We start from the raw sequence: 25604 nt of genomic DNA, 5'->3' as shown, positions 1-25604 counted from the left end.
GGGGGGGGGGGGGTGAGGTTTGTTTGTAGAGTAAGGGGTATCATTAAACTATATAATCCACAATGCCACCACGTTAAGATAAAAAAACGCCCGTCCATGCATGATTAATACCAATTCAATTAGATCATTGTACAGACATCAAGTTATATGTCACCCCTTCCAGCAGCTTTACCCTTTCCACCCCGCACTCTCCTTTTCTTGGGAGCAGGCGTAGCAATTGGCGGTGCTACGTCCTTCTCAGCCGCACCGTTTTCAAACTCACTATCTCCACCGTGTGTCTGTGTCGGTACTGCAGTCCACCACCACTCCTGAGCGTAAACAGTGCTACCTTCTCCGTATTTGGCGGCACCGGCTTCGACAAGCCAATCTATTAGCATCTTGACCTCCCACTCCCAGACTAGACCGCGATACGGAGCCGTGAGGGTAGCAAGCGTGGAGCCTGCCTTCATAGCAATATGTTGGGTGACAGACCGTACCATGCCTTCCCAGTAAATGGGGATGAGATTTCCATGTATATCGTACCACAACGGTATGGCTTCATTACCAGATCCATCCACAAGTCCGGTCCTCGGAGGCTCGATGCTGGCCAACTTCGCGGCAAGAGGCAAACCAGAAATGTAGTCCTTTGTTGGAACGATCTCAATCTGCCAGACAAAGATTTTACGATCCATGGTCCTCAGCTTGTACTGGCCTTCATTGAAACCCCAGACGGTTAGTCTAGGCCAAGGTGCTCCAATGGTGGAGTCGACGGGCGGCAAGACAGGTTTCACCGACACACGGCCAGCAGCCATCATCTCGGTGATTGCCATGACCTGTCCCTCGGATAGACTGTTGTAGTCCAAAAGGAAGCGAGGATTTGAAGACGCAAATTTCTTGTCGAGTCGTGCCTTGAAGGCCAGTGCTTCAGCAAAGTTCTTTGCGTCGAGTGGTCGACGATCAATAACCTGCCTGTATTGATCTGAAAGATGATAGTTCCGCACCGCATCTTTGTTTCTCATCTTGAAAGAGTGTGCAATGACCTTTTCCATGTGCATCTGTCGCGTCAATGCCGTAAGCATGTGTTGGTCTAGCTTCTTCAACTTGGCATTTGCAGCTTCAGCGTCGTATCCGTCGTCGGGTGTTGCGCAGTTGGCACGGATCCATGACTTCGCTACATCGATATCCTTGTTTGCGTCATGCTTCTTTCTCAGCGTAAGCGTTGTTGCAAACGACATCCTGTGGGTGATCTCGTCACGTTTCGCATGTGTGGTATGAATATGTTCAAGCTTCTCCCGAATGTCTTGCAGCTCACTCGGCGCAGATTTGATCTCAAAAGCTTCGTTGAGGGCATCACGAGTCGACGGCAGCTCGACATCCTCGGAGAAGACTGGAATGGTTTTGACCGCCCAATCGATCACTCGATTCCAGTCCGCCGGGCTTTTGTAGTACAGCTTGGCACCGTGCATAACATCCAACTTAGGTAATTGTCCTTTCTCGTAGGCCGCTAGAAATGCATCTTGAAATTGGCGCTGGACTCGATCTATGACATCTTGGAAACCGTGACACATGCGACCCCAGCGAGCTTTGAAGGTTGGTGCATCAAAGTTTGGATGACCGGCGAATATGGTCTGGATCGTAGTCCAGCTGACTGTGCCATCGAGGTCTCCACTGAGAACGCGCACAGCAATGCAAGCGAAGAACAGACGTCTCGAATCTGCAGACGACATGTAGCATTTGCCACTCTGATAGATAGATCTCCTTTCTTTCAGGGCTGGCTGTGACACAGAGCTTTCTTCTTCTGGTCCAGCTGACTCCGCCGCCGACTGACGCCTGCTCTTTGCTTGTCGTGGAGTGCGGGGAGGACGAGGTGCGGCTTTCGGTCTTGTTTTTGATGATGGTTGGGGCCTTATCTGGACTTGGTTCTCAGCCTCATCTCCATACTCGTCATCATCATCTTCATCTTCGTCTTCTTCTGCTGATGTGGTGGCGTCGAGTTCATCCTGAACAATTGAAGAGAAATTCGGTCGTCGGTAGTGCTCGTCGAATTGCACTCCAACAAAGTCCTCAGGATCCACGCCATGAAGCACAACGTGCTCCATCGGACGAATGCCGTAGTGGTATGCTTCCTTTGCGATCTCGTGGAACCCGCCTACGGAGTACCTGGCGAAGCCATCTTCCACCGGCTCATGGACCAAATCCGGATACTCTTCTTTCATCATTCTAAGTTGATATCTCTCAAAACGATCGATATCCATGTCCGTCTCGGCAAGTTCGTTTGCAAAATCTTTCGCTTTCCTTGAAAGAGATCCCGGTCCAGCTCTTCGCACTTTTCTCTCGGGGTGATAAGAGTTATCGTAGTCATCAACTTGATTGTACCACTCGATGTCGTTCTGATCAGTGGTCGTGTGGTGCTCAAATGTAACTCGAGTTGGCTCAACCCAGTTTGCTTGGTGGACATCGACTCGCACGAAAAAATCTGTTGAAAACGTGCCTGTGTTTGGATGAAAACGTTGCCGAGGCCGTAGCAACGTCCAAGTGTTCTGCAGCTCGTAGTATGGATCATAAGTCTGCAGGCCTTGAGGCTCTTTGAAGACCCAGCCATCACGAGAGGGAACTTTTGTATTCGTGTAGTATTGACGGGTTCGTGGTGGCGCACGAGCAATGGCTTCAAACCCACGCTGTGAAGATGTCGGTCCATGTTCTGCCTTTCGCTGGACTCGCTTGTTTGACTGTGCTTCAAGGGCATCTGGCGATATTGCGTCCGAGAGAAACGAGTTTGGAAGTCTACGAGCTGCAAAATGAAATTCAGAGGCTGGTGCAGGTTGTGTGTCCGGGAATGAAGCTCGGCCTTGTCGATTACCCGTAGCGAAAGTTCGATCAGTCTCAACAGATTGCATGACCGTGTCCGGATCGTCCTCTTCCATCTGCTCGAGGACGTGCGGATCAGGTTGGGCTGTTCTCTTCAAGACCGCTCTGCTGACCCTCGGCTTCGCAGCAAGTGCAGCTTGTCTCTTTCTGTTTCTCGCCGCTTGTGCTTTCAACCGTCTCTGCTCCTCTGCACGAATTGCTTCTGCGGCGGCAAGACGTTTTGTTTCAAGCTCTTTGCGCTTAGCCTCAACGTCGACAACAAACTCCGTGCCAGACGGTCGTATAATGCTCTTCCCCGGGCGGTACTGGAAACGATCGATGTTTTTCCTTTGCTCGCCACGACCAGTCTCGCCATCGCCATATGGAAGTGGAATAAAATTTCTCGGATGTGCTTCCTCAATTTTCGCCATCAACTCTTTGATGCCGTCACTGTCAATCCCGATATGAGGCTGGTGCAGGATCCACTTCTGGACTTGTTTGCCATTCTTGTCTTTGAAAAAGAATGCAAAGCGCATAAGTTTCCCATCGTCGACCAATGCTTTCACGGCTTTCATGATCGTGTCGCGATCACTGATTGTCTCCGATTTCAGTTCCTCCTTCTGCAGCTTCTGGAAAGCCGGCACCATCTCGCTATCGCCGGGAAAGATACCACCTGACTTTTCGATAATCTTCTCAATGAGGATAATCCGCTTGTACTGAGCCGTGCCACGGCCAACGACTGTCCCTTTTTTCCTACGATTAGGCACCGTCCCTCCAGGTGGGGGTGGGCGGATATAAGTCGACTGACGTTGAGCCCAATCCTTACGAGGCGTTTCATTCCTTGTCTCTTTCTCCGCCCCTTCCGTGGGTTGATTTTCAGTATTTTCGACCGATTCTGCTGTCTCAAACGTCTGGCTCGTTCTCGCCACATATTGAGTCGATGGCGATCGGAGTGATGGTGACGTTGGGCCTTTTCCAGGAGATCTGACCAAGGTTGAAGAAGCTCTTCTGATTGAGGGCGTCTGGGAATCTGCTCGCACTTCAACGGCCTTTGCAATCGGTGGAACCTGGCCATGTGTTGGCCCTTGAACCACAGGAGGAGCATCAGATTCAGCAACGGGCGAAATTGGAGCCCCGTCAGACCGGGGAACATCTCCGTTGCCTTCTCGTCGAGCACCAGCTCCGTCATCAGAAGATCGAGACGGAGACAAATGCTTGAGACGCGGAGACTTCATCGTAGCGGGTCGATTCTGATCGTCGAGAGCATCGACATTGAAATTCCGCTCCGCCTTCAAACTCTCGAGAATTTCCCGGACCCGGGACTCGAAAACAACGACGGGCGGCTTTCTATGGCCTGGCGCTGGCTTTGGTAGATCAACAGTGCCCTTTGAGTCCACGTCGTCAACCAATATCATTTTTGAACGACCTTTGCCAGGCTTCCATGTCGTCATAATCTGCTTGCCATTTGCAGACGTGACTGGAAAGATCTTTTGTTTCTTGTGTGCCTCATGGAATGCCTGTTCTTCTGCTTCGATTCGTAGCCGCTCCTCCGATGAGTTCGTCAATGCGGGAGTCTGTAGTGCTGCTGCCGGAGGGTTCTGGATGATGGCCACGCCATCTGCTGATTCTGTATTGACCACTCCCTTCGTCCTAGGTCGTCCACGTTTCTTCTTGGGAGCAAGGGACGAACTGTCGACGTCCTGAGTTACGATAGCATCCATCTCTTTTCGTCGTTTAGAAGCCTGATCATGGTTCCACACTACGCGGTAGACGCCGTCGTCATTCTTTTCTAGAATGGGATCAGATCTCTGGAGTCGCTCATACGGAAGCTTTGCGTTTGCGATGCACTCCGCCAAAGTTGACGCCCCATGTTTTAGAAACTGTGAATGATCAAGTTTGCTGAAGCCAAATCTGTCAAGTTGAGCCACCGGTTTCTGATAGGGTTTTCCGCCAGTCGCGTTCTCCCAGACGGTGATGCCCTGGTCAACGGCTTCTTGAAAAGCGTCGTGGGTGCGATAAAGGTAATTGGTCGATCGGCCCTTGGTGTCTGTGTCGCGAATTATGTTGAAGTGCCTGAGATGATCGGGCTGAGCTTTCTGCCAGACATCTGTGAGTCGAGCCAGCATCTGCTCCACGGGTCTGTCGTAGAATCGGCCGTACGTGGACTCACGGGAGGCCATAGACGACAGTCCTTTGCCGCCCGCGGATGCTACTGCGTTGTAGACGGTATTTGTCCAGGCGACGTCGGAGTCCCAATGCATGATGTGGATGATTGGTGCTTCTTCTTGGCCAACCTGCGGTGTCGAGTTCGCTTGTGGTTGATACGCAGCATAATCTTCATCATCCATGTACTCTGCATGTTCACCCTGCGTCTCGGCATCCTGAGCTTCAAGCCGTCGTCGAAAGTCTTCCCGGTCCTTCACAGTGAGCGACGTGTATCTCTTGTAGTCCGCATCATTTGGCTCGCGAAGTAACTTGATGTACTTTGTCTTGAAATTCCGCATATTTCCCCTCTTGTTCTTGCCAAGTTCATCTTTTCGATAGCGTTGGATGACTCCGATGATGTCCAACCGCTCGAGGGCCCTCCATAAGGCGCGCTTCTCCCACGATCTCGCTGCACATCCGACGAAGGCCTCGAAGTCTTCCATCCTCATTTCCGTGCCGTTTTTGAGCTTCTCCTTCAGCACGCTAAGCAAGTTGTCGAACGACAGCGACCCGTTGACGAAGACGGGCCGTGATTCCGCGTCCAGTTCTTCAGGCGGCAAGAAGCGCCTGTGAACGAGCAAAGACGTGTTGTGCTTCTCGGCAAGGATCTTCGTCTTCCGAATGTACCCAGCCTTGCTGAGATTGTCTGTTCTTCCCGGCACGGACTTCTTGTCCTGCTTGGACAACTTGACGAGCGTGGGCTGCGCGATTCCCTTCTCGCGCGCGGCCGCGATGAGACACAGGAGCCTGAATTCTTCACCGGGGATGCGCTTGAAGTCGACCCCATGACCGGCAACGGTCTGCCAGACTCTCTCGTGACTCGTCCAGATGCGAATACGTTCAGACTCGTCACGGGCCGTCATGTCGGCCGATTCAGCGTCCACCAAGGACAGAACGGACGCATCCTGCTCGGCGGAGACCAAGATACGGGGGGGCGATCCATCGTCGCCGGCTGGCGTGCCAACCCAAATGTCGGGATGGAGGAGCAGCCAGGCCCACGCTCTCTCCTGCAGTTCATGGTCGACGGTGGAGAGGAGCCTGCTGTCGATCTGTGCCTCTTCGGCAGCCTTCCGGCCTTCTGGCTCGTCGTAGAATTCAGTCACGCAGCGCTTGAAGTCGTCCAATGTCGCACCTTGTGGGACGTTAGAACGGGGTTGATAAATCAAGTTTGGGAAGTCAGCCGGCTTTGAGAGTCGAACAGCGAGCCCGCCCAAGCAGAACCAATGAATGCGCCAAACAAAAGACAAGAATCACAACGCAACAAATGCTGGCCAGCGGCTAGCTCGCAGAAGACCAAACGAACAGTTGCCGTATCAGGACAAGGCGAGGCTCGTCTACGTCTCTTGCGCTTCTTTTTTTTTTTTTTTTTTTCTTTCACGTACCGTCTCCGAAGTGCAACGCAACCTCATCGAGCAAAAAGTCAAGCAGCTCATCGAAGCCTTTCGCCATCGTCGTTCGCAGCCTGCCTCCCCCACTGCACCGGCTGGAGAAGGACGCGATCCTTGTGCATGCGATGTTAGGACGAGCGACGGCGGATCTTGCGTGCTCTCGTCCGTCCCATGCGTACGTCGCTGGGTGTGTGTTGCTTCGGCCCTCGAGGCTTTTGAGAGCCCGCAAAAGTTCCTGCATACGAGCGGGCGCTGGTGGGGCCAGACGGCGCTAGCCTCAGGTAAGCGCACCGCGCAAACGGCAGCGAATGGCACGTGATAGTCGCCCTCGCTTTCGTCGCCGTCGTAACGCTCGTCAGGCTCTCTGTCTGGCCGTGATGCAAGAAAACATGTGCACGACGCCTGCTAGGCCATGGCGTGCTGGAGACATGGGCTTGGGCCTGAACAGGCAAGTCACGCGTCAACGCTCGAGTCAAGATTCTGTCAAGAGCAATGTGTGCGGAACGCCTGTGGGGGAGCACAGCATGGCTTGCAAGAGCTTTGCTTTACATTCATACAGGCCCCTTCTACGGTACACTCCAAGCGAAGTGCGGGTATCACTATAGCTATCTGGACGCCGCTGTGCCGTCAGAGGGGGCTCCCCGCGGCACGGGGCGCATTCACATCGACTTTTCCAAGGCGATGCAAGTCTCTCAGGCTTCTCCTCGCTTTGCTTGCATCATCTGCCTGTATCTGTTGATGACATCCTGCCTTGTCTCGCTGAGAATCTCCTGCCTGCGCAGGCTGCCCACGTTCGGCACGTTGTCCACCTTGACGCCGGCGCCGTCTCTGATCTTGAATGCCTTCGGCACCTTGGTGAACTGCGGCGGCGCCTGCGCGACATCGAACACGCCCTTCGGCTTGTCCCTCTTCTTCTTGAGCTCCGCCCACGGGTCGTCGTCGTTGCCTTTTCGCTTGGCCTTCTTGCGACTCGTCGGCGCGTGCGCTTCCCACATCGCCTTCTGCTCGTCGATTTCCTCTTCGACTTCGTCCCACTCTTCCTCGGCCTTCTCGATGCGTCTCGCCTCCTCGGCTTTCCAATTGTTCACCAGCCGCTGGAGCTTCTTCTCGTGCCGAGTCTTGCGCTGCTCCCTCATGCCTTCAACTTTGTTGTTCTTTGTGATGAGTCCCGCCACAGGCAGAGCTCGGTCGACGCGGGCCGCATAGTCGCTCAGCCGTTCGCCAGGCCGTATCTTCAGTTCCGGCTTGGATTCGGCCTCTTCGCTTGGTCTGTCTTCGGGCTCCTGGTCGTCCTGGTTGCGTTTCCGCTTGTCTCCCGCTTTTTGCTGCGCTTGCCGCTTCTGCGGACCGTCGTCCAAACCCTTGTAGCCTTTACCGGTTTTGCGAAGCTGCATCAATTGCTTAAACGCCCGGGGCGTATCATCTTGGTACGCCTGCTCCTTGTTCTTCTTCTTTTTCTGCTGGCTGATATGATGTTTACCCTCCGTGGGCTTGGCGGTGGCATTTTTCACGGGCAGTGCTTTTGCGAGTGTCGTTGGAGGAAGGTCAAAGCTGGATCGATGCGTTAGCCGAACATTGCGCCGGGCAGCAGACTCGTGGGGGGTAGGTGAGCGGGATATACTGACGCCGCGTCGTCGCTGGTCTTCCTCCTCTTGTGCTTGTGCGGCATCTTGACGCCGGGTCGCGTGTGAAAGAGTCTGCGAGCGACGACCTGGGTACCGAGCCGCTCCGCACAGTGCAGCACAGGCAGTTCGAGGCGGCAGTCGTCCCCGTCACGACAAAGGCCCAAAGTTTTGCAACAGCTAGGCCGCAAATGACGTTTGTGTGCTAAGCTAGCCTGCGGACAGGTTTGGACTTGCAGAGGACGATGCGCGAAGGGAGAAAAATTCGATGGCGCAGGTCTAGGCCCTGAGCTGCATGACCCCCTGCGGGCCAGTGGAGCGCTGGACGCTGGGAGTGGTGGAAATCATGGGGGAGCCACAGGAACGCGGGACGCACTCATGCACCGGCAGACTCACAGCACCGGGACGTCCAGCGCCCACGGCCGTCCAGAGCGTTTGCGTGCGCTCGGTTTGGCCGCGCCAGCAAAGCCAAAGGTCAATCGCGACGTAGAACCGAATCTCCGAGCTGGTGCCAAATCCCGCCGGGCCTGGCTTCGAGCCGCCGCGCAGCCCCTCTCCGAAGTTGTTGCGTGCAAACGCCAACCACGAACTAGTCGTCGACTTATTGCCGCACCGCGGAGGAGTCGTCCTCGTCCACGACAGGCCCGCCTTTGCTAACCAGGCCCCAGAGGCTCGCTCGACGCCAAATTAGACACCGAAAATAATGTGCGCACGCTTTTCCGGGTCGAAGTGTCTGGTGCGAGCGTGTCCCCCCGTCCTGCGACGAATAGGATCGCACGATGTCGCACCGTGGCACCATGCTTCACATTGACGATGGCTTAAAGTCGCTGTGCTTGCCCGCTGCGGGCATTTTCTGCAGTCTGATCTTTGCCCCGTTGCATTCCTTTCGTTATCGATCCAAGACGACTGCGTCCATCCGTTTTCTCCATCTGCTTCTTCCCCTGCCTGGGCAATAGGTCCGCGTGTGTATATCCAGCTTCCGGATTCGCTCGACCTCTACGCCGTCCTCGTCGTAAACGTGCAGTCAAGAGCCAATCCTTCTGCGCCCACGCCAACGTTCAGAAGACTTGAGAGAAAGTCGATTTGAAAGCTCCAAGACGAAGTCGTCGAAGAAGTCAGGCTGTCGCGAGGTGGCGGAATGATATAATATCCAAGCCTATTCTCCCTTCCGATCTTATCTCCGCCCTCACTCCAACTGAGCCGCACTTCCCAGCGCCCGCGCCGAGGCGCATGCCAACTTCCGAAGTGCGACGGAAAATTTAAACACACCGATCTTCAAGATTTGAGGCCCCAGGGCTTCTTCCAGGCTGCCGACCGGAAAAATGGCGAGCTCGAGAAATCTTGCGCACGTGGAAGACGATGTGGAGTCTTCCGCAGGTCGCGAGTCGGAAGAGCCTGGGGAAGCCGAAGCGTTGCTGAATCAAAAACAGCCATACGTCTCTACGCAGGCTGTGAGCAGCTTCGAGAACGACGAATGCCCGATTTGTCTGCGAAAGGCGAGGTGGCGGGCGCTGCTGTCCATGCTGAGGCTCAAGGGGAAGCAGCGGGTAGTGCATTGTGCACACGACAGACCAGCCATTGAAGAATGTCGTCGCCTGTCGCGGACAGCCCCGGCTGCGAGAATACGGCGGAGGAGGTGTCGACTGCTCACAAGCTTCATCTTGGTCATGTTTGCTCTGTTGTACGTTCGCCCGAGCCGCTGCGATTCAACCCTGAGAGATGCTAACCCCGTCCTTCCAGCGGCCTATGGAACCTTGTAACGCTCCTGATAGGCCTCGGCCCTTTGATCTGGGACCCTTCGCTGGCAGTCGATCGCTTCTTTCCTAACTGGGGCATGCCTGGAGAACCGGGCGAAGGTCTGACGGGCTACCCGACCGACTTCACGCGTGACGTCGAGCCGATCCCCTGCCACTCTCACAACGACTACTGGCGTCGGGTTCCCCTTTACGAGGCCATTCATTACGGGTGTGTTGGCGTCGAAGCCGACGTGTGGCTCTTCGACGACGAGCTGTTCGTCGGCCACACCACGGCGTCGCTGACCAAGAACCGCACCTTGCGCTCCTTGTACGTCGACCCGCTCGTGCGAATCCTCGATCGCATGAACCCGAGCCGTCTTGAGTACGGCGCAGGAATCACCCCGGAGCGCATCAACGGCGTGTTCGACGAGGTCCCAGACCAAACCCTCGTCCTCCTGATCGACTTCAAAATGGACGGCCGCGAACAGCTGCCCGTCGTGTCCGCCCACCTCGAGGCCCTTCGCTCAAAGGGCTACCTGACCTACTTCAACGGCCAAGACACGGTCAGCGGACCCGTCACCGTGGTCGCGACGGGCAACGCCCCGTTCGACCTCCTCACCGCGAACGCGACGTACCGCGACATCTTCTTCGACGCCCCGCTCGACAAGCTGGCCGTCGACGCCGCCGCGCTCTCGTCCCAGCACGAGATCTTCGCCGCCTCCGATCCCGCCTCGTCCGCCGGCCAGGGAAGCACGGGCGTCTCCCCCTCGTCCTCCTTCACGCCCGCAAACTCGTACTACGCTTCCGTCGACTTCAAGAGCTCCATCGGCTTCCCTTACCGCGGCAGACTCTCGCACCGCCAGCTGAGGAAGCTGCGTTCTCAGATCAAGGCCGCCCACGACAAGGGCCTCAAGGCCAGGTATTGGAACACGCCCACGTGGCCGGTCGGTCTGCGAAACCACATCTGGAAAATTCTCATAGACGAGGGCGCCGACTACCTGAACGTTGACGATCTGAGAAGCGCCAAGATGGTCGATTGGGAGCGCAGCTGGAGGAGGCATCGCTGGATGGGCAATGGCATATAAGGATTTTAACAACGTGCGATTTGTGTGCTTCCGCAGGCGGCATCGAATGTGCTTACCCAAATTTATTGCATGGTGTTCGGAGATGCATTTGATGGGAGGAAATGATACCACGGGTTGCATGAGCTCACATCTGAGGTTTTTTTTCGTTGGTAACTTAGGCAACTTGTTAGATCCAAGTTAGCGAACCGCCATTTATAAAGCACCATGCATGTTCACCATGTCATGTAAGAGCAAGAGTTCCTCATTGTCATCATCTCGATGTACGAGAAAGTGGCAATGTCGATCTCGTTCAGGGAAAATACTCGTGCAGAGTAACGCCTGCATCGATGCGAGATTGGTATACAAGCTGTTTGAAACATGTGATGTCCACACCATCACCAAGTTTCCAAGTTGAGGTTCGTAGACAATCTTTGCGTACCAGTCTCACCTGCTTGTGGTCAGAACCGTCGCAGACATTGTCTCCTATTCAAATTGCTGTGATAACGGCAGTGTTATCTCTCACAAGGATTCTGAGGCAACCTTTTGCTGCCCGTGGCCATTTACTGGTTGTGACCTGGTTGTCGAAGTTTGCTACGCGCCCTTGGAAAGTTACACAGCGTGGGCCGGGAACTAAAGATGCGATATCTACTCGATCGTATTCTTGGCTTCGGACCTAGCTCTCGTTAATTCTGGGCGCCCATCCGACCCGAACATTGGTGTCATTGAAGACGTCGCCATTTAACATGGCCGGCTTTTTCAGTTTCCTATGCCTGGGGGTACATTTCATCTTGTTTTAGTTGTGAGTTGACTTAGATGGAAAGAAGTGGCAGTGTCTGTGATTTAAAAAGTAGAACTGTATCAGATTTGACATCTGATTTGAGTGCAACGCTGTCGACATGCGTGACGGAGAGTTGAACTTGTTTTTGTTTGAAAGCAGGAACCAATTCCAGTCGATATCTCGACCATCGGAGCGAAGTTACGACTGCTGATTAAGGAGTTTTGTATTCTGATGAGGAAATTCTTCAATGGCATAATACGAGCAAATGATCATCCATAAGAGATTGACAGCTTGAAGAGAAGTCGAAACACGATCGGAAGACAATTTTTTTTTCGGCGATACGAAAAGGTATCATTCTGTTGCTAGCCTCTATAGACTTGTCTAGCTAAAGAGCGAATACGGTGGGTTGCTCGGTCTAAGAGATCCTGATCCTACCCCATGGGAAACCCGCCGTCATCCCGCAAAGCTTATTCCCAAAACATCCGGTTTGACATTGACACCAGTCTAAGCGAACAGCTTGTGCTCCAGAGTCATGTCAGACTCCGGGTCAAGACCGAGACAAGCGCGGAAAATGTTCGTAAGAGCAGCGCGTTGCTTGGCGAGAGCATTGACGACAGGAGTGCCAGGTGGCGTAAGCGGAGCCTTGAGCATGTAGCTGAGAATGCTCAGAACACTGTGGAAGCCACCGTAGTTGCCGGCCTCGGCCTTCCATTGGATACGAGTCATCATCTCAGTGACGAGGACGAGATCGATGATCAGTGGAGAGGCGAGAAGCGAATCTTCGCAGACATTAAACAGCGAGATGGTTTGGTGGCCACCAAGGAAAATCTCTGCGTAGTACTCGTCGAGCGCACGCTTGTCATCACCGACAGCGGGCATGTACTTGATGACGACACAGTGGTCTGGGTGTTCACCCTCCTTGTAAAGCACGGTGTTGGCAGCGACCATGTCGTCAACCACGTTCGACTTGGAGATTTCCTTGGAGCGGAACTGCTTCTGGGAGCTCAGGTTCTTGCCGTCGTTGTTGCCGAGGTGGTTGTAGCTGGCAATGGATGTGAGCTTGATACCGGCGTTGATGAGGAAGTCAACAAGAGCGGACTTCATCTTGGTCTGACCAGATTTGAAGTCGTCGCCACCGATGAAGGCCTTGTGTTGCTCAGCAAGTTGGATAGCTCCTGGAACAAAGGTGTTCTGAGGAGAACCGTTAATGAATGGTGCATTCTCAAGGATTGAAGCGACGGCAAAGACTGTAGATGGAGCAACTTCCTCGTGGCCATTCTTGATGGCCTGAAGAAGGTTCTCCGCAGTGTCGTTGACGCCTTCCAGGATGTCAGCATATCGCTCGGTGTTGGCAGTCCACAGAACGATGACCTTGTCCAGGTTGTTGGCAGCCTTGAATTCGCTATTTACAATGTTAGATACAGCCGCAACGCTTGTAGCATTTGACGTACCGGATATCCTTTCGAATCTGTTCGACGTGATCCCAGCTAGCCTTGGAACCAGGAAGGATATTGTCAGCACGGTCTTCCTGGTTGGCTGCAATGAAGTCTGGGTAGTAGATGCTTGGAAGAGGCTTCATCAAAGACATCTCCTTGCGAACAAGCTGCTTGAGCGTTGGCTCCAGGACCTGAGCGCGGTCCATAGCCTCAGCTAGGTTCATGCTGCTGATATCCCAACCACCGATAACAAGGTCGTTGGGGTGCACCATGGGTAGCATCTTGTTGAAGGGGATGTTGATCTCCTCGCCAGTCTGAGCATCGGTCCCCAGCTTCACTGTGGAGCCGAGAAGCACAGAGCCGTAGTAGTTCGCCTCCTGCTTGCCAGTCTTGGTCTCCCAAGTCAGGCCACGGCGGTTGGCGATGATACCTGCGGTAACAGTAGTCCCATTGTTCCCACCCCAGCCGACCAACATCATACCGGTCTTCGGAACCTTACGGTCAACCTTGAAGTCGTACACAGTTTCCTTGGGGGCGGCAACATATTTGCCATCGGCCCCCTTGGTGACAGCGGTAGTACGGTATGTGTACTTGGTTTTGATTTCGCTGTCAGTGTACTGGACATTTGGAGAATTGACCGTGAAGAGCTCGGCAGATGTTGCAGGGCTAGCAGACCCGTTTTCAACGGGGAAGCCCTGAGAATCGTCTGCGTGAGGAGCCATAACGTTTGATCACAAATTGGTCTTGAGTGATACAGTTACTTTGTTGAGTAGATGTTGAAAACTCTTAGCTTCTGCTCAAAGACTTTGGATCTAGAAAACGTAGAGTGCTTCCGTTGGTCCTCCTGAAGGAGAGGATCGACGGCCGGCGTAGGTATTATGGGACCTGTAGCATCATGTTAGCAATGCGTCCAACTTAGCTTGTACCACAGGTGCCTTGGACTTACGAGAGAAGAAGGTTGGCGAACGTTTTGACTTCCGAGCAATGGCCCAAGTGTGAGGGAAGAAAGATTGAGACTCGAGGGGTTTAAATGTTCGAGCGTAGCCTGGTCGGAGATTCTACGATTGCAGCGCTATATTGAGTTTCCGAGAGTGAAGAAGCTTACAGAAATCTACGGAACAAACGCAAAAAGGAAACCGGGGAAGTTATGCATATTTGTATTGTGGAGTAGTGCGCCGCAGTCGGCTTACACCGGCTACGCTGCGAGAGCGTCGACCAACAAAATGTGACAAAACTAACGACGACGTCTGACTTCAACCCGAATTAGGTAACGCTTTTGATATGATGCTGCAGGTCAGCGTTAGCGTGAGTTGAATTACAGGCATTCTCCTACCGCTGATTCGCAGACCTCCGGCCTCGCTTGACTACAATTCTTCAAAGCACATGTTCAGGGCATGTAATTCAATACAAAGTATGCTCGCAGAGGGGATTTTGAAGCTCGTTGTCTGTGTGGGAAGCATGAAAATATATTGACTCTGCGCCTTTTGAAAAATTTGGTCCAGACTTCGCACGAACTTGGCTACGCAAGCTCCCTTTTACGACCCACAATAGCTGACTGCGGCAGCTTTCTTCCTTGTATGCCTATGTCGCTTCGCTGTACCAATCGTAATGGCGTAGCTCGCTCTAGTACTAGCAAGATTAGCAGCGGTTGTCACTGTGGTCCATGTGATCGTGTTCTTGTAAATGGTCATATGATCTGTGCTGTGAAAGGCTGCGAAGAAAAATTGTAGAGATAACGTAGACCAGACGGATTCCGATTGGACGTGCTCTTCGCCATCAACAACGTCAATGCCCAAACCAGCATGCAGACATCACAAAAGGATTATGAATTTTGGCGCGATAAGAGCTACGGGCAAGTACAGGCTTAACACGCTCCCACTGGGTTTCGCGAGATCGGGAGAATAACAGGGGGCAAATCGAGGCCAGGTGCCCTTCTGCTCTTACAGGGAAAAGACGAAGCTGTCCGACGTGACATAGGGCAAAGAGGACTACGCGTGGAGATACGATTCCTCGTCGAAACCGTGCTCGGCGGAGGAACTACTTTGTCCAGAAATTCCATTGATCCATAGAGTGCGATGGGAAGGACGGGCAGACATGTCGTTGGAAAAGTCCAAGGAAAGAGGTCTCGCAACGATGTAATTCAATGTCACACCACCTTCATAGGACGTGGGATTATAGCTCGACACCCTGTTCCACTGGAGCCGGGTACAGTGCGTCGGCCACAGCTGGCCGCGCAAGAATCTGGATTCTGCGTAGTAGAGGGGTGATCGGGATTTTCCCAATGGTGTCCTCGTCTGGCTCATTTCTGACTCTCTCCTTGCGTGACTTGGCCATCAGCACGCATATTCCGAGTCTAGCAGGGGCTGAGTTGATGCAAAGACCTGCACATCATGGTACTTTTCTATTTGGCCCGAACCGTGTTCTGCAGCTGCCGATCCGGATTCTCTCTTTGTCTCTCTCTCTCTCTCTTTTTTTTCCAACGAAAGGAGAACAGGGCCTCTCGTCCGCACCAATTCCACGGGACCGTCGAAAGCAGGTATGATTCAGCGGCTGGCGGAGTGTAGCTGAAGCAGCTCGTCCGTCGAGATGGTCATTTCCGTCCCGCAAAAAAACCACGGATACTAACTTAACTCAGATCGATTGCTTGCTGACGTAGGACTTTCTTTGCAGCTAAATCGTGCCACCAACCAAACAAAGTTGAGGCTTGCACGGTACGTGGCGGCGAATCAGCAGCTCAACGCGGGGCCGATACGAAATTGCACCATTGACGTGCCGTAAAACCGATTTGTCAACTGGCCGGGCGGCCTGAGGCACCGAGATTGGAGCGATGGCGATGCCGCGTCGCAATGACACGCACCGCACGGACAAAAGTGCTCGGGCTCACCATAGTTCACGCCAGCTAACCAGCCATCTGAGACGCAGCAATCGATCTGAATCCTGCAGATCTTTCAGCTTCCAGCACCCTCCCGCTCCAGGCTCGCGTTCTGTGCGTAGCCAAGCATCAGTTGTAGCATGGAATTCACGGCACACACAAAGTTTCGTCGTGTCGCCGCTGAAACGCGGAGTCTTGGGAGTTTGACTTGGAGACCGCCGCAACGAGAATGGACGTTGCCTTTGGATGGCGAGGTAGAGCGCCATCCCAGCGTCTCGGCATGCACACACATTAAGCGAGTTAGCGGCCCACACCGCCAATCGGAGCATTCTAGAAGTCTAGCTCTTCTCGGGAACATCGCGCGGATCAAAGGGGTCTTGCGTCTTCTTTCGGTTCATGGCGTAACTGGGCCCTGGGTGGTCGCAGTTAAGCGATTATCAGCTTCAGGGTGAAGAGATGTGCAGAGAATGGGCGCCCCGACGACGAGAGGACGGAGCGACAAACCCTTCGCGCACGACGATGGAACATAAATGAGGTCGAGCTGGATTCAGAGGCGCCGAGCAAGAACACCTGGTCACGGAAGTATGGCGATGCCGATGCCCTCCACACTTATATCGTTACAAAGACGTTTCTTTTGGACAGATGTGGAGCCCCTGGCAGAGCGCAATTGGAGCGTGCCTTGATGATCCTGCAAGAGGTTGAGCATGCAGCCAATGACACCCTTGGTTCGCAGCCTCGCGGGTCCATGGCAGGCTCGTCGTCGAACGCCATCATCCGGCTCACGGTGCAGGGACCGTCTGTTTAGACATGGCACATTTCACCTTCTTCTGTTGTCGTCTCGCTCAAGGCGACTTCCTACTTTCTCTCGACTTGTTCTCCAGAGTACGATAGCGTCCATCAATCCATTCCATTTGACGACTCCGGCACGCCGGTCGGTGCAGCAGGAACCAGCATAGCCGCGAGTCCACCGTGCCAGCGAATAGCATTGCGAGCCGCTCAGCCTGGGGTTGAGTGTCATTTCGATTAACGATCCATACAACCAAGGAGAACCGCGACCACTCGCACCTGCGCCTTTTGCCTGCTCCAACTGTCAGTTGACCACCTCGATATCGGTCAGAATCAACTACCCTGCAGCCAATCCCCCATACCACACGTCGCGGTTGTTGAAAGTCGAGCAGTCCGAACTTGCAAAACCTTACCTACCACAGGTCTGGACGTTCTTGCACCCCACCAATTGTACGAACTTCCCCGTCTTTCGAATGCATTTTTTTCGGAATGGCGGCAGCGGCAAGACCGGAGAGCTTTTTACCAAGTCTTAAATGTTCGACATGTGGGGTGGAAATCGATATAGTCAATCTAGCAGACCACGTCTGCAACCCCTTGTCTAGTAATTTGTAACCTCATTTCGGGTATTCTGTGCCTGTGCTAATCGCAACCCAGAACCATCAAATGGCGACAGCACCAGCAACCCAAGCTCGGACCGCGCCAATGTTATGAAGGGTGACCCTGCGCTTCAGGCAGACCACTCGCTCTCTATAGATCCAGCAGTTCAGCAAGGCTCGATCTTGTCGGATGTACAGCAGCCTTCACCTGGATATCTACGGCCTGGAAAGAACGTGCCGCCGAAAATCGATTCCGCTGCAGCTAGTAAGCCACTCCCTTATTTTCCAGGCTTTTCCATGCACAGCATTTTCCATGCTAACTCACTTCAGACCGTCCCTTTCTTCAGCCTGAAGCCGCGGTGACACCAGGAAGCGATTACAGCAGTTATACAAACGAGCAAGGCCTAACGCCTGTTACGCCGTCAACCCAGATTACAACACCGTCCTCAATGTTTTCGCGCAAGCCCAGCCTATTCCCCTCGCGATCGCCGAGTCCGCCGTCGCCAAATTTCGCAAGTAACCTGGATTCAGCATTCCCTCCTTTTCGCTCAAAGTATGATCGCACTGATCCAGGGTCGCTTAACAGCCAGCCGAATCCCATGAGGGCACCTCCCTCTCCAGGTGTGAGCGTGATGCAGAGAATGAACGGCATAGCAGATGGGCCCTTCAGCCGACCTGGACGAACCCGCAACGATGCGCAAAGTGGTCCTAGAGAAAGACGGCCTTCGAACGTAGAATATAAGGCATATCAGGGAGGTGTAGACAACAGCCATTACAGAAAGCCTTCCGAGCCGCAATCTGTGTATTCACAAACCTCTAACTACTCAGGACCCGCTATGGATCGTCAATCTCGAACGCGCAATCCTTCTCAAAGAGAGACACAGAACACGATCAACTCGATCGACAAATTTCTGCGCGAGTCCGATGAAGAACCACAGTCCACCAGCTTTTTAGCGCCGGAACAGAGGTCAGAAACATTTTCAGAGGACCATAGTGCTGCTTCGCAAAATCCATACGCAGGCTTTGCGTCATCGCCGGCGATGTCGCCAGCGATGTCAGCGGCACCTAACAAGACAGAGTTCTTCCCAGGCGAGGGACGAATAGAAGAGGAGAAGCGACCGACAACATCTGCTGGGCTGTCGCGGAGCAAAACAAGAGGGCGATTTGACGCGTTCAAAGATCCCGCCATTCAAAATCCATTCATCCCCATGGCAAGACAGCAGCCGCCTTCTCTGGAAACCGCAACGCGAGAAGTAGCAAATTTGCAACTTGTTACAGAAACCAATTCCCCGGACAATGATCCCAAAAGCCCTTGGTTTGAAGCGCCGAGGCCATCGCCGTTGCCTCCATCGACAGCCAATGCGTCAGGACCGTCAACAAGAGCGCGGTCACGAACAATGACACGGACAAATGAACCAACGGCTGTCGATCGCTTCTTGGATAGCAATGTGCCAGTGCCATCACTCCCAGTGCAAACTCTGCGCAGAGAAGGGTCAGCCGCTCGAAGTGACGTCTCTCATTCTCCGAGCGACTCAGCGTCTTCGTCTTCATCTACCAACCCCTCTACGGCACCGTCATCGGTCTCATCTTTGTCTCGTAACGCCAGCTCAGACAGCACCCGAAGTCACCGAAGAGGCCTTTCAAGGACAGGGCGCCCAGACGCTCTGCCACCACCCGTAATGCCCGCTGTGAGGAATATACCACCCCCTCTTGAATCACCTGTTGATCCAGCGGTGCACCATATGCGACGGCCGGCAGATCCTGCCATACAACTGGGAAGCGATCCAAGAAGTCAGATCAATGACTCCCCACCGCGATTGCGACAAGGATCGAAGACAGATATCCACTCTCGAAGCCCTCCTCGTTTCCAACAGCCGATCAGCAAAGGTGAATGTCGTGGTTGCGGAACTCAGATCTATGGCAAGTCTGTCAAAGCAGCGGATGGCCGACTTACGGGCCGTTACCACAAGGAATGCTTTGTTTGCCGCACGTGCCAAACTTCCTTCCCAAGTGCGGAATTTTACGTTCACGACAATTCGCCATACTGCGCTCAACATTACCACGAACTCAACGGCTCGCTATGCACAAAGTGCAACAAAGGAATCGAGGGACGATATCTGGAGACCGATCGCAAGGAGAAATTCCACCCGCACTGTTTTTGCTGCTCTCACTGTCGTGTGAAGCTTGATATGGACTACTACGAATTAGCAGGGCGACCGTATTGCGAAAGACATGCCCTCGCGATCCCACGCCAACGTGGTCCAGGTGCACCTGTCGCTGAAAGGCGGCGAACTCGTATGATGTTTATGTAACGACGATTTCTCAACCCATCTCATCACTTTGCGTTCTCATTGAATAGCAGCTCAGGCTTGCATATCTTTCGCTGTATACCCATGCTGGACCATCTGTGCAATGCCTACATCTGCAAATTTCTATCTTGTTTTATTGCCAAGTGGCACCTACATGATACCCATCTGAAGCTGTCTGAAACCATTACCGCTACTATTGTTCTGTGCCATAACCCACAAAATGGTACCTATAATGTATATTACACGTCTCCAGTAAGATAGATCCCAATAACAAGGATCCACAACCTACGCATTAATGCGCCTGTGTAGTTTTTCTGATGCACTCTTTACAATGGGAAAAAAGTTCTTCATTCCTCCATCTGATTCTATGCGCCGTTTGGAGATCCAGCGAGTGGGATTGCAGGGCATGACAAGGCGCCTCGTTCTGGATTCTCGAAAGAATGAATGAATTCTACGCAGACTCTAGTCTCTAAATTTGGAGCTTTAGAATGTTCTTTGCAGCGGAACCTATTCCTCGCCCTGGTTCAGCCCAGAGGGATACATTTTTGCGACGTGTCGCAAAACTTAGTTGTCAAGGCGGGAAAACATCCAGCCATTTTCCACCCCGACCTACCGGAATGACGTTTGAGAATTGCAGCATGGGCATCGCGACATGCGGGCATGATGAAAGACAGATTCCAATGAAGACTGTTGCGAATCAGTGGCCTTGAGCTCAAGCTCGACTCACCTGTTTCAATACAATGACTGTCGACAGGTTCTCTTGATGCTATCATATAAAACAACTTTGAACGTACCGTTCTTTGCGGTTGGGATGAAACCACATGTGCTCTTGCACTATGTACGATTCCATCCTCGGTCTGCTGAGCCCCCTTCATTCTGTTGTGGCACGATTCTTCTTCTATTATTTATTTTTTTTCAAAAAAAAAAAAAAATCGGCTTCACGCTCGTAGACGAACAGAAGTTTTTCATTGTCCTCGTGGTAATTTAGTCACCGAACTTTGTGAGGCACAAAGCGGAGGGAAAGTAGGGTTTTTCACGAAGGACACAGGGATTTGCCCGTGAACATTTCAAGCGTACAGACAAACGTGCCTACTGTGGAGAATCCTTCCCTTCATAATCTACGATTTGTGCATGAATTTCTTGAGATTACGACTCAATGAGCTGGCAAATGCAAAGGCTCCGCAAAGCAGTCGCCGAGCCAATCATCATCCATCTTCATCATTCCAAGTGCACTATACCATTCCTGGAAAATATCTTCCCTGGGCGGTGTCTGGCTTCCATCTCGTTTATTGCCTGCTGATGCTTGCTACGATACATATGCATCACCGACCATGAGCTAGCCACTCCTTTCGCCTTTTGTCTGCGTCAATTCCCTCTCTTCAAAATGCCAGGTTTCGGTCCTTCCACTTCTTCATCCTCGTCGTTCCTTACCATTCCGGCACCATTGAAACGACTGTTCGACTCCACGCCATTGATCGCGTATGAAGAGAACGAACTCCCGCAGCGTAGTGTGCGCCCCCCGACTAGAACCGAGAGGCAGGACATTCATGCCTTCTTTGATGCTCACGTGAGGGCTGAAGATAAGAGACGAGGCAAGCAAAAGGAGGATGCCTTGCACTCCCTCTTCAGCTGGGCATGCAGAAGCGATGGGGCCAACCCCAAGGTTGCGAGCTTCAATCCGAGTTGCTTGCGTTGGCAGGTGAGATTCCACAGGGAAACAAAATTGGCATGATATATTTACCATTTGAGTTCAGACATACTTGATATTCCAAGGCATCGAGTTTTACGTCGTGCCAGCGAATAATCACGCTTCTTTTCCCAGCACTCTCCCCATACTTACGACACATCCAGAAGCTGGCCCCCCGCTTGTGCAGCCCGTTGTTAACTCAGAGGGGTTCGCTAAGTGGGTAAGGAAGAGCCAGGCTTTGGGCAACAGAGAGGAAGCGTATCTGACCCTAGTCGACGGGCCCGTAAGGAGAGCATGGGTACGAACTGGCCGGCGCAGTGATGCCACGGAATCATGCTAATGAGATTTAGCAATATCATATGTACCTCACGCCAAACTTCCGCGCTATAACAACAAAATGCTACATCGACCCTCAATCCTCTTCCTCAATCGTACGATTCTTCTCCTCTCGTAGTCTTCAAGAGGCCGCACGAGAAGATCTTCTCAAAACTAAACCTATAATTGACGAGCGAGCTATATATTTAGAGGCAGAACAGGCCTTCGTAGCCCTCGACACCTACGTCTCCGAGGGCATCAAGAGTGGGCGGAGCCCAACAAGTCTGCTAGATGCCGCAATATTCTCCTATGTTTACTTGCTTTTGGAACTGGATGGCAGTGTCTGGATGGACACTCGACTGGTTGACATACTTAAGAAGTTCAATGGGCTGAGAGAGCACAAAGAATTGATACGAAAGAACCACTTCAGGGCTCGACCACCTGCAATCTGGAGAGAACTCAATCAGCGTGCTAAATGAACACTTTCTCTGCGCGAGGACTAGCATATTTATCGTGACAATAGAGAGGACAGAGTAGTCCAACACGACTGTAATGATATCCATGACGCGCATTTTCGGGCCGGAGGCCGTCTCGGCATATTTTACATAGATTTGTATAGCAGATCCGAGAAGCGAGTCAGTTCAATCGAAAAGCAGTTCACCTTATTCGAAAACCCCCGGGAAGAGCAAGGAGAATTTCTTCGGTCGTTGCACTCGACGGCGTCCTCGTTATGGACGAATCAAAAGCTCCTAAGCATGACTCACCTCTCAACGCTGATTGGTCAATGAACCTCCATGCTCAACCGTTTGAAGCGTAGAAAAGGCTCGGTATTCTTGCTAGCAGGCCGAGTCTCGTTTCTTTCTATTTCCTTCGGTTATCCGCTTCATTGTCGCATATCGCATTGCATATAACTTGATAGACTCTTGGAGCTTTGTTTTTGGTTCTTTTGTGCGGACCAACCTCCAATCTCAGCCTCCCCGTCAGCCTGACCCACCCATCATGACGCAGCCATCATTAAACAAAACATTTGATACCTCCCTAGTCGATCTTTCACCGTTACATGCACACGAATCCTTCTCGACAACTGAATCGGCTCCGTCAGAAGACTATAAACAGGCTCTAGACCATCAAGTGACGTCCACGGGGGCCGTGCCTCCCCCGCTTCGTGTATCGTCGCCCAAGTTCGAGGAGGCATCTACATCGACGCGGAAGATGCCGACACGCTACGTGCCCACAGTCGAAGCATACGACTCGTGGGCGGAGGTATACGACTCTGACGGGAACGTACTCCAAGCCGTCGATGACGACGAGCTCGGCGATGGTGGTGGTATGTTGCGCGACTACGTGATGAAAATTTCCGAACTTTCACGTCCGGGCACATCTCTGAACATCGTCGACCTTGGTTGCGGGACAGGGCGTAACACGGTCGCTCTGATGAGTCAGGATTGGCCCAGCCATATGCTCGTCAACATCACAGGTATCGATGCCAGCAGGGCCATGCTGAACAAAGCTGCTATGAAGCTCGAAGCTGCCAAAGCGACTTTAGACCCCGAGATTCGATCCAGAAGGACACTAACGTTGTTGCAACATGACTTCTTGGATCCAGTTGACGCCAATAGGCCGCCCATCCTGCTGGACGAGAGATCATTTGTGGCAGCGAGCAGCGACCTAAGCAGTCCAATTCTTCCGCCGTACGATGGTCTCCTCACAACACTGGTGCTTGAACACTTTCCCTTGCCAACCTTTTTCGCGCTCCTTGCTTCGCTTATCAAACCAGACGGTATCGCCCTGTTGACAAATATGCATTACAACATGGGCATGCGATCGCAAGCTGGTTTTGTAGCGCAAGATGAAGATGGCCAGGCCATCAAGGTAAGAGGCACAAGCTGGGTCCACGGAACGTCAGAAACGGTCGACGAAGCGGCCAAGGCCGGTTTTACGGTTATTGGGCAGGTGAAAGAGAGGACTGTGACGGAGGAGATGGTTGAGAAAAAGGTCGTCGGGGAAAGGGGGCGAAAATGGATTGGTGTCAAGGTCTGGTACGGGATGTTGCTGAGAAAAGTCAAGTGATCACACCTAGCTAGTTACATAAGACCGAGGATTACGTTGGAAGAAATAGAATTTTCCGTCACAGGTTGTGGAAAAACACAGTCCTCGTACAGCTCGTTAAAACCGTGCTTTGTCAAAATCCAACCGGGAGAGGTTCTCAAAATGTTACTCGTTCCAAGTGGTTGCATTAGAGTTGCCGGCGAATGCCCCCACATGAGATCTCGGAGTTACCCCTCACGTTGCTAAATCCATTATGACGTAGTTGAACCTTATTCAGGAAGTCGTTGCACCATCAGTTGATTTTCAAGCAGAGAACCAATCCGATCCATCGGTCCGACGCTAAAAGTTTATGTGATAGATCTGTTGTTGGGCTTTTGGCCGAAGTAGATGAAGCTCACGACAGGAAAACAAAGAGACTAGATTGAAGCCAATATGAAGTTGTGGAACGAGGAAGTGCGCTTGTTTTTTTTATTACATTGCGTATTCATTGGTAGGATTTGGCGAGTGGTGCATTTAGTAGCTATCGTCGCCTCCGCGTCGGCCGCTTCCGTAACTATCGCTGCCAGGCTGACCGTAATCTCCAGTGGTCTTTCCTCCGCCGTAGCTGCTGTCCGAGGTATCACGTTGATTAGAGCCGTAGCCGCCTGAGCCGTAACCCCCTGAGCCGGTGTTGCTACTACCATAGCCTGGTGCATTGTTAGTCATGTAGCTCGACGGAAAGTGACGTGTAACTTACTATCGTCGTTGTTGCCAGAAGAGCCATAAGAGTTGTCCCCACCACGACCGGAAGACCCATATGAGTCGCTGCCTCCCGTGCGTCCCGAAGACCCGTACGAGTCATCGCCGTAGGAATCGCTTCCTCCCGTGCGTCCAGATGAGCCATAATTATCATCACCGCTACGACCCATTCCGCCTGATGATCCATAATTACCGGAACCATAGCTGTCGTTGCCGCTACCTCCCCTACCTCCTGAAGAGCCATAGTTATCGGAACCATAGCTATCGTTGCCGCTACCTTTCATACCTCCCGAAGAGCCATAGTTGTCGGAACCATAGCTATCGTTGCCGCCACGTCCCATACCTCCCGACGATCCGTAGCTGTCGCTGCCAGACTGGCCAGATGACCCGTACGAGTCATTTCCCGTGTTGTCGTAGCTGCTGTCGTCGTTTCCGCTGCCGCCGCCGAACTTGTCCTTCACCTTCTCCTTCGCACGGTCGAGGAAGTCAGACATGATGGCTGGATGGTGGATTAAAGACAGCTGACAAAAAGTTGGAAACTCAAGAGGGTGAAGCGAGTTTGGATGGAAAACTGGGTCGGAACGGATGTGTCGAGAGTCTCGAGGTGGAAAAGATTTGGGTCTTTTATACGTTCGACTCTCCTGTACCAACGCTCTACCCCTCCTTCAAACTATCACTCGGCTGGTAGCTAGGTAGAAACCTGCTTTGTTTCTGGAGTGCCCCTCCTTCCCGCTGATACTATAGTCTTAGTGGATCGCTTCAAAAGCCTTGTCGTCACAGAAGCCCAATTCCGCCGTCCAGATACCTTAGCTGCCACACGTGGAAATAACATCATGTACCGGACACTCGATCTCATTCGCCATGGCTTGCATTTCAGGCGGTTGTCGGGTAGATAGCTTGCGCGTTTTTTCTTGCTAGCTCGCCTGAATCGAGAGTAGTACCAGGGATCTTCAGCTGTAAAGATCGCGCACGTCTGTAAGAGGTATCGAGACGGATCAGAGGTGGGGCATAGCGAAAAGCTTGGTTATTTGAAGCAAAAAAGCACTGCCACACATGGCGTCAGTGAGGGGTGACCCGCATTGATCGTGCCACAACACGGCGACCGCGATGGTCTAGAACGAAGCGCCACCACGGCTTTGAATTGTCGTCGGAAATACAGCCTCCACGACGGTGAAACCTCCATGCAGACTTGCTACT

General features: G+C 52.7%; 8 protein-coding genes across 8 annotated transcripts; 4 read left to right on the top strand and 4 right to left on the bottom strand.

Moving 5' to 3' along the window:
* Window positions 1–35: 35 nt before the first annotated feature.
* PV09_05087 (uncharacterized protein) lies at window positions 36–6499 on the bottom strand. The gene is made up of 2 exons (XM_016358552.1): window positions 6414–6499; window positions 36–6163 (listed from the first exon to the last, which is right to left on the bottom strand). The coding sequence occupies exons 1-2, from the start codon at window positions 6478–6480 to the stop codon at window positions 144–146; spliced, it is 6087 nt and encodes a 2028-aa protein (XP_016213653.1). The 5' UTR covers window positions 6481–6499; the 3' UTR covers window positions 36–143.
* Window positions 6500–6901: 402 nt separating this feature from the next.
* Window positions 6902–8319, bottom strand: PV09_05086 (uncharacterized protein). The gene is made up of 2 exons (XM_016358551.1): window positions 8045–8319; window positions 6902–7970 (listed from the first exon to the last, which is right to left on the bottom strand). Exons 1-2 carry the CDS (start codon window positions 8086–8088, stop codon window positions 7112–7114), a joined length of 903 nt encoding a protein of 300 aa, XP_016213652.1. The 5' UTR covers window positions 8089–8319; the 3' UTR covers window positions 6902–7111.
* Window positions 8320–8849: 530 nt separating this feature from the next.
* On the top strand, window positions 8850–11257 carry PV09_05085 (uncharacterized protein). The gene is made up of 2 exons (XM_016358550.1): window positions 8850–9722; window positions 9782–11257. Exons 1-2 carry the CDS (start codon window positions 9364–9366, stop codon window positions 10860–10862), a joined length of 1440 nt encoding a protein of 479 aa, XP_016213651.1. The 5' UTR covers window positions 8850–9363; the 3' UTR covers window positions 10863–11257.
* Window positions 11258–11932: 675 nt separating this feature from the next.
* Window positions 11933–14169, bottom strand: PV09_05084 (uncharacterized protein). Its single transcript, XM_016358549.1, has 3 exons — window positions 14002–14169; window positions 13071–13940; window positions 11933–13021 (listed from the first exon to the last, which is right to left on the bottom strand). The coding sequence occupies exons 2-3, from the start codon at window positions 13775–13777 to the stop codon at window positions 12124–12126; spliced, it is 1605 nt and encodes a 534-aa protein (XP_016213650.1). The 5' UTR covers window positions 13778–13940; window positions 14002–14169; the 3' UTR covers window positions 11933–12123.
* Window positions 14170–16648: 2479 nt separating this feature from the next.
* On the top strand, window positions 16649–19918 carry PV09_05083 (uncharacterized protein). The gene is made up of 3 exons (XM_016358548.1): window positions 16649–17314; window positions 17368–17574; window positions 17640–19918. Exons 1-3 carry the CDS (start codon window positions 17203–17205, stop codon window positions 19619–19621), a joined length of 2301 nt encoding a protein of 766 aa, XP_016213649.1. The 5' UTR covers window positions 16649–17202; the 3' UTR covers window positions 19622–19918.
* A 998-nt stretch (window positions 19919–20916) lies between these two features.
* PV09_05082 (uncharacterized protein) lies at window positions 20917–22293 on the top strand. Its single transcript, XM_016358547.1, has 3 exons — window positions 20917–21317; window positions 21373–21603; window positions 21656–22293. The coding sequence occupies exons 1-3, from the start codon at window positions 21003–21005 to the stop codon at window positions 22097–22099; spliced, it is 990 nt and encodes a 329-aa protein (XP_016213648.1). The 5' UTR covers window positions 20917–21002; the 3' UTR covers window positions 22100–22293.
* A 190-nt stretch (window positions 22294–22483) lies between these two features.
* PV09_05081 (uncharacterized protein) lies at window positions 22484–23750 on the top strand. The gene has a single exon (XM_016358546.1). The coding sequence runs from the start codon at window positions 22620–22622 to the stop codon at window positions 23688–23690; it is 1071 nt and encodes a 356-aa protein (XP_016213647.1). The 5' UTR covers window positions 22484–22619; the 3' UTR covers window positions 23691–23750.
* PV09_05080 (uncharacterized protein) lies at window positions 23620–25408 on the bottom strand. Its single transcript, XM_016358545.1, has 2 exons — window positions 24406–25408; window positions 23620–24355 (listed from the first exon to the last, which is right to left on the bottom strand). The coding sequence occupies exons 1-2, from the start codon at window positions 24899–24901 to the stop codon at window positions 24183–24185; spliced, it is 669 nt and encodes a 222-aa protein (XP_016213646.1). The 5' UTR covers window positions 24902–25408; the 3' UTR covers window positions 23620–24182.
* Window positions 25409–25604: the final 196 nt, after the last annotated feature.

The sequence above is a fragment of the Verruconis gallopava genome (genome assembly GCF_000836295.1).
Source record: "Verruconis gallopava strain CBS 43764 unplaced genomic scaffold supercont1.15, whole genome shotgun sequence".
NCBI lineage: Eukaryota > Fungi > Ascomycota > Dothideomycetes > Venturiales > Sympoventuriaceae > Verruconis > Verruconis gallopava.
Note: the sequence above shows the minus strand (reverse complement) of the source record. Positions and strands in the feature narration are given on the sequence as shown.

What these genes read in the sequence shown, in the direction of transcription:
- PV09_05087 (XM_016358552.1), bottom strand. Translation starts at nt 6,480, where the DNA reads ATGGCGAAAGGCTTCGATGAGCTGCTTGACTTTTTGCTCGATGAGGTT. An exon ending in TGCGTTGCACTTCGGAGACG is followed by an intron (nt 6,164 to 6,413) that starts GTACGTGAAAGA and finishes ACGTCCCACAAG; the next exon opens with GTGCGACATTGGACGACTTC.
- PV09_05086 (XM_016358551.1), bottom strand. Translation starts at nt 8,088, where the DNA reads ATGCCGCACAAGCACAAGAGGAGGAAGACCAGCGACGACGCGGC. An exon ending in AAGACCAGCGACGACGCGGC is followed by an intron (nt 7,971 to 8,044) that starts GTCAGTATATCC and finishes GCATCGATCCAG; the next exon opens with CTTTGACCTTCCTCCAACGA.
- PV09_05085 (XM_016358550.1), top strand. Translation starts at nt 9,364, where the DNA reads ATGGCGAGCTCGAGAAATCTTGCGCACGTGGAAGACGATGTGGAGTCT. An exon ending in TTGGTCATGTTTGCTCTGTT is followed by an intron (nt 9,723 to 9,781) that starts GTACGTTCGCCC and finishes CCGTCCTTCCAG; the next exon opens with CGGCCTATGGAACCTTGTAA.
- PV09_05084 (XM_016358549.1), bottom strand. Translation starts at nt 13,777, where the DNA reads ATGGCTCCTCACGCAGACGATTCTCAGGGCTTCCCCGTTGAAAACGGG. An exon ending in CAGATTCGAAAGGATATCCG is followed by an intron (nt 13,022 to 13,070) that starts GTACGTCAAATG and finishes CATTGTAAATAG; the next exon opens with CGAATTCAAGGCTGCCAACA.
- PV09_05083 (XM_016358548.1), top strand. Translation starts at nt 17,203, where the DNA reads ATGGCGGCAGCGGCAAGACCGGAGAGCTTTTTACCAAGTCTTAAATGT. An exon ending in CGTCTGCAACCCCTTGTCTA is followed by an intron (nt 17,315 to 17,367) that starts GTAATTTGTAAC and finishes ATCGCAACCCAG; the next exon opens with AACCATCAAATGGCGACAGC. An exon ending in AATCGATTCCGCTGCAGCTA is followed by an intron (nt 17,575 to 17,639) that starts GTAAGCCACTCC and finishes AACTCACTTCAG; the next exon opens with ACCGTCCCTTTCTTCAGCCT.
- PV09_05082 (XM_016358547.1), top strand. Translation starts at nt 21,003, where the DNA reads ATGCCAGGTTTCGGTCCTTCCACTTCTTCATCCTCGTCGTTCCTTACC. An exon ending in CGAGTTGCTTGCGTTGGCAG is followed by an intron (nt 21,318 to 21,372) that starts GTGAGATTCCAC and finishes ATTTGAGTTCAG; the next exon opens with ACATACTTGATATTCCAAGG. An exon ending in GGCCCGTAAGGAGAGCATGG is followed by an intron (nt 21,604 to 21,655) that starts GTACGAACTGGC and finishes AATGAGATTTAG; the next exon opens with CAATATCATATGTACCTCAC.
- PV09_05081 (XM_016358546.1), top strand. Translation starts at nt 22,620, where the DNA reads ATGACGCAGCCATCATTAAACAAAACATTTGATACCTCCCTAGTCGAT.
- PV09_05080 (XM_016358545.1), bottom strand. Translation starts at nt 24,901, where the DNA reads ATGTCTGACTTCCTCGACCGTGCGAAGGAGAAGGTGAAGGACAAGTTC. An exon ending in TTCTGGCAACAACGACGATA is followed by an intron (nt 24,356 to 24,405) that starts GTAAGTTACACG and finishes ACAATGCACCAG; the next exon opens with GCTATGGTAGTAGCAACACC.